Below are 1,687 nucleotides of genomic sequence, written 5' to 3'. Positions count from 1 at the left end.
AAAAAGATTTTCTTAGTCCATGGATCAACCATATGTATTCAAGCCTATTCAGTTACATCATTCCTCCCTAAAGGCGTATGGAATACATATTCCTTGGGCTTTCCTTCAGCCACTGGAAAATAATAATAATCAAAATCCATACTTTAGAAATGAATTACGCAAAATCAAATAGGAGGAGAGATGGTAAGATTTGTTTCCTTATCTTTCTTTCTGAGCATGTCATTCTTTCATCAAATAGAGAACCAACTAATTCCACCGTCAGATTGATATCAATTATCATATCAACGATCGAGATTAATTTATCTTCATCTTCCCGCTTCACTTCAATTCAGAAGCTTAATTAACACACACAGATTTGAACCGAGATCAGTCACCTTTTTTCTCCTCCGTGAGAATTTAAGGGCTGTACATAGCATTAAAGAAGAGTAACTGAGAAAAAAAAGATTAAAAATAAAACGAAGCCATAAAATGGTAGAATTTTCAGTTCTGATCTTGTAAAACAATAGCTAAAGACTCCTGTCGACGAAATCTCAGCTCCTTCGCAATGAAAGCCTCTATCGCGCGCTGGAAATCCTCGTTACTCAACTCGTCCTCCGGATACCAAGTTGTTGCCGGATCCTGCCCGGAGATTACAATTTGTTGGCATTTCTCTGTATCCGATCGCTGCAGTATTCTGCGAGATTTCTCCGAACGGTCTCGATTCAACTTCTCCGACTGACTCCGACGATAAACTTTCACGTACGAATCCCTTTTTGAGTCCGTGACTGTTGGAACCACTTTTTCACATGTAGGACGCAGAGTGTTCTCTGCACATATCATCTGTTTGTCCTCATACACAACCACCTCTGGCTCCTGAGACAGAGAAAGATCTTCGGATCGGGAATTAGGACGATTATTTTCACTTTTCTTGACGAACTCTTCGTAGATATCAGTTTCGGCATTGTGAACGTGCAAGTTCCGGTCGGAGAATTGGCTGGATTTGAAGAGTAGAATGACGATGATTGCGTTACAGAATAAGAAAACGAAGAGATGGCTGGCGATAACTGTCGAGATTTTCCGGAAATACTCGCCGGAGATTTGGATGGCGAGTGGAAGGTGAGTGAAAATCCAGAAGAACAAGATCAGAACGAGGAAGAGTTCCGCGAAACGGAACAACTTCGTGACGTTTCGCAGGCGACGGTACTTTAACATGGCGTTGGCCTTCTCTGCTTTAACACTGTCGAAATCGAAACTATCCATTTAGAGAACGAGTATTGATTTCAAGGCATCGTTTACTAAACCCCGTACGAGAAAAGAAGAATTCTGAAGAGGGAGGATTTTCCAGCAAGTTGAAAAGGAAACAGGACGAGAAAATGGAAACGAAAATCAAACGAGAATATCTTGAAACAAAGCAAAAAGTATGCAGCCTACAGTTTAGACACATACAGAGAGACACAGCCCCAATAGAACTGAACCTTCTCCGGTGACAAATCCTGGCCTTTTATAGACAGAGAGAGTACAAAATTTTGGTTAATTAATCAGACAATTATCTTAAGAATGAATTGGACAATTTGTACCCACGCTCAACAAACATGGGTTAGTCATTTCAACTATGGTTAGTACAATGGGACCCTCAAAGCGGCGGAGGACACGTGGCTTTTTATTTTCATATTCCCCTATATTTTATGTTTGAATTTTCGAATTTCCC

At 40.5% G+C, this 1,687-nt stretch overlaps 1 protein-coding gene across 1 annotated transcript; it reads right to left on the bottom strand.

Annotated features, from left to right (window-relative positions):
- Positions 1–250: 250 nt before the first annotated feature.
- Positions 251–1,449, bottom strand: LOC117913098. The gene has a single exon (XM_034828016.1). The coding sequence runs from the start codon at positions 1,237–1,239 to the stop codon at positions 481–483; it is 759 nt and encodes a 252-aa protein (XP_034683907.1). The 5' UTR covers positions 1,240–1,449; the 3' UTR covers positions 251–480.
- Positions 1,450–1,687: the final 238 nt, after the last annotated feature.

The sequence above is a fragment of the Vitis riparia genome, chromosome 4 (assembly GCF_004353265.1).
Source record: "Vitis riparia cultivar Riparia Gloire de Montpellier isolate 1030 chromosome 4, EGFV_Vit.rip_1.0, whole genome shotgun sequence".
In the NCBI taxonomy this organism is placed as follows: domain Eukaryota; kingdom Viridiplantae; phylum Streptophyta; class Magnoliopsida; order Vitales; family Vitaceae; genus Vitis; species Vitis riparia.
The sequence above is the reverse complement of the archived record's forward strand: the minus strand, read 5'-3'. Positions and strand labels throughout refer to the sequence as shown.